The sequence below is a fragment of the Teleopsis dalmanni genome, chromosome X (genome assembly GCF_002237135.1).
Source record: "Teleopsis dalmanni isolate 2A chromosome X, ASM223713v2, whole genome shotgun sequence".
NCBI lineage: Eukaryota > Metazoa > Arthropoda > Insecta > Diptera > Diopsidae > Teleopsis > Teleopsis dalmanni.
In genome coordinates this window covers 46,891,028-46,892,556 of record NC_051848.1, presented here as the reverse complement: position 1 = coordinate 46,892,556, position 1,529 = coordinate 46,891,028, and the positions used below count along the sequence as shown (strand labels likewise).

The 1,529-nt window shown below is 31.3% G+C and overlaps 1 protein-coding gene across 1 annotated transcript; it reads right to left on the bottom strand.

The window, feature by feature from the left end:
• Nucleotides 1-829: 829 nt before the first annotated feature.
• On the bottom strand, nucleotides 830-1,309 carry LOC119688369 (basic helix-loop-helix transcription factor amos). Its single transcript, XM_038103047.1, has one exon. It carries the CDS (start codon nucleotides 1,307-1,309, stop codon nucleotides 830-832), a length of 480 nt encoding a protein of 159 aa, XP_037958975.1.
• Between the last annotated feature and the right edge of the window lie 220 nt (nucleotides 1,310-1,529).

Genomic DNA, 1,529 nt, shown 5'->3' with positions numbered 1-1,529 from the left:
TTGTTGTTTGCTGCTATAACATACTTTCTTAAGTGTCGGTACACACAACTAGTCATATAGAAATCTTGTTTATATAGCCTTTATTGTTTTCTAAATCAGTATTCCTCAACAATCAGGCCGCGCTATTTGAAAGAAGAGCTATTAGTTGTAATTCAGACAGACAGTATATTAGTATATTGCTAATATAATCTCTGCTATATCTTAAACTAGTGTTTCTCAAAATATTGTATTTGTATTAGTGAGTACTTTCCAACTTATCTTAAAAACTAAGAGAGTAGTAGTTTACAGTAATGTAGATAAACAGATAGACGGAATATATTGCTCATATAACCTTGTTAGTCTGTAGACTATGGTTTCTTAATCATATCCTAGCCTCCACAATAAGTAACATTAATCAATGGAATATTGTATTTTTGTCTTCAATGTTATTATTTATTAGAAAAATATTGGTATCCGTCCCTGTGAAATTAAAAATAAATTAATTTACTTACTGATCCTTATTGAACACATTAATTATTTTCCAGTTCGCAGTTGAGAAACAATGTCCTGAATTACATTTTAGACAATAAGTTAAAAGTATGAGGGGAAAGACGTGGATAAAAAATATACGATTAAGATTGTCATAATTTTTTTTCTTACAATGAAAGCCAATGTATAATTTATATATTTTTTAAAAATAATTTTATTTAAATTGTAAATATTAACAGATCTTTTTTATAAAAATAAAGGGGTAATATTAAGTAGTACAGAGTTAATATGTTCACTGTAATTACAAAAAAAAAAAGTTTAACAATTCAAAAACAGCTTAATTAAAGAGGCTAAGAACAATCTAGAAATCCCGCGTAAGCAGTTTCATGAGATCGCCTATATACGCTTGAGCCATTTGCAATGTTTCGTATTTGGAAAGTCGTCGATCGTGTCCCAAAGAAGGGATGACATCACGTAGCTTATCAAATGCATCGTTGAGACTATTCATTCTTCGCCGTTCTCGAGCGTTTGCAGCTAAGCGTCGTTTTTTAAGCATGTCTTGGGTTGCGCAAGTTTCACTGAATTTAGCACAGCTCATTGGTAGGGACCGCTTCTGCGCACATTGCTGATATGGCCGTTGATCTGTTGTCAGAAATTTATAATCAAATTTTTTAAATTTATTTTTCGCTGCTCTCTCCTGTACCCCCAAACTTTTGCTATCGTTACTGCTGCTAAAGTCAACGTGCTGACTGTGGTGAGTATGAAGAAAGTTATCTACTTCATAAACTTCCCGTGTTTCATAGAAATTTTCTAAAACATTTGTATTTGAGGTCTGATCCATATTTAATTCAAAATTGTATAGCTCGAAATCCATTTGATAGCTTTGAGAATCATCACTGATTGTGCTGGAGTAACTGCCGAAACTATTATTTAAATTATTATGTCTACTATAAAAAATCTCGGTAAAGTCTGTCGAAATCATTATAGTGCTTTTTGCTTTAAGTACGTGGATCGTTAAAAAAAATTTTGTATGCAATACTTCTAATTTCACAAATGATATG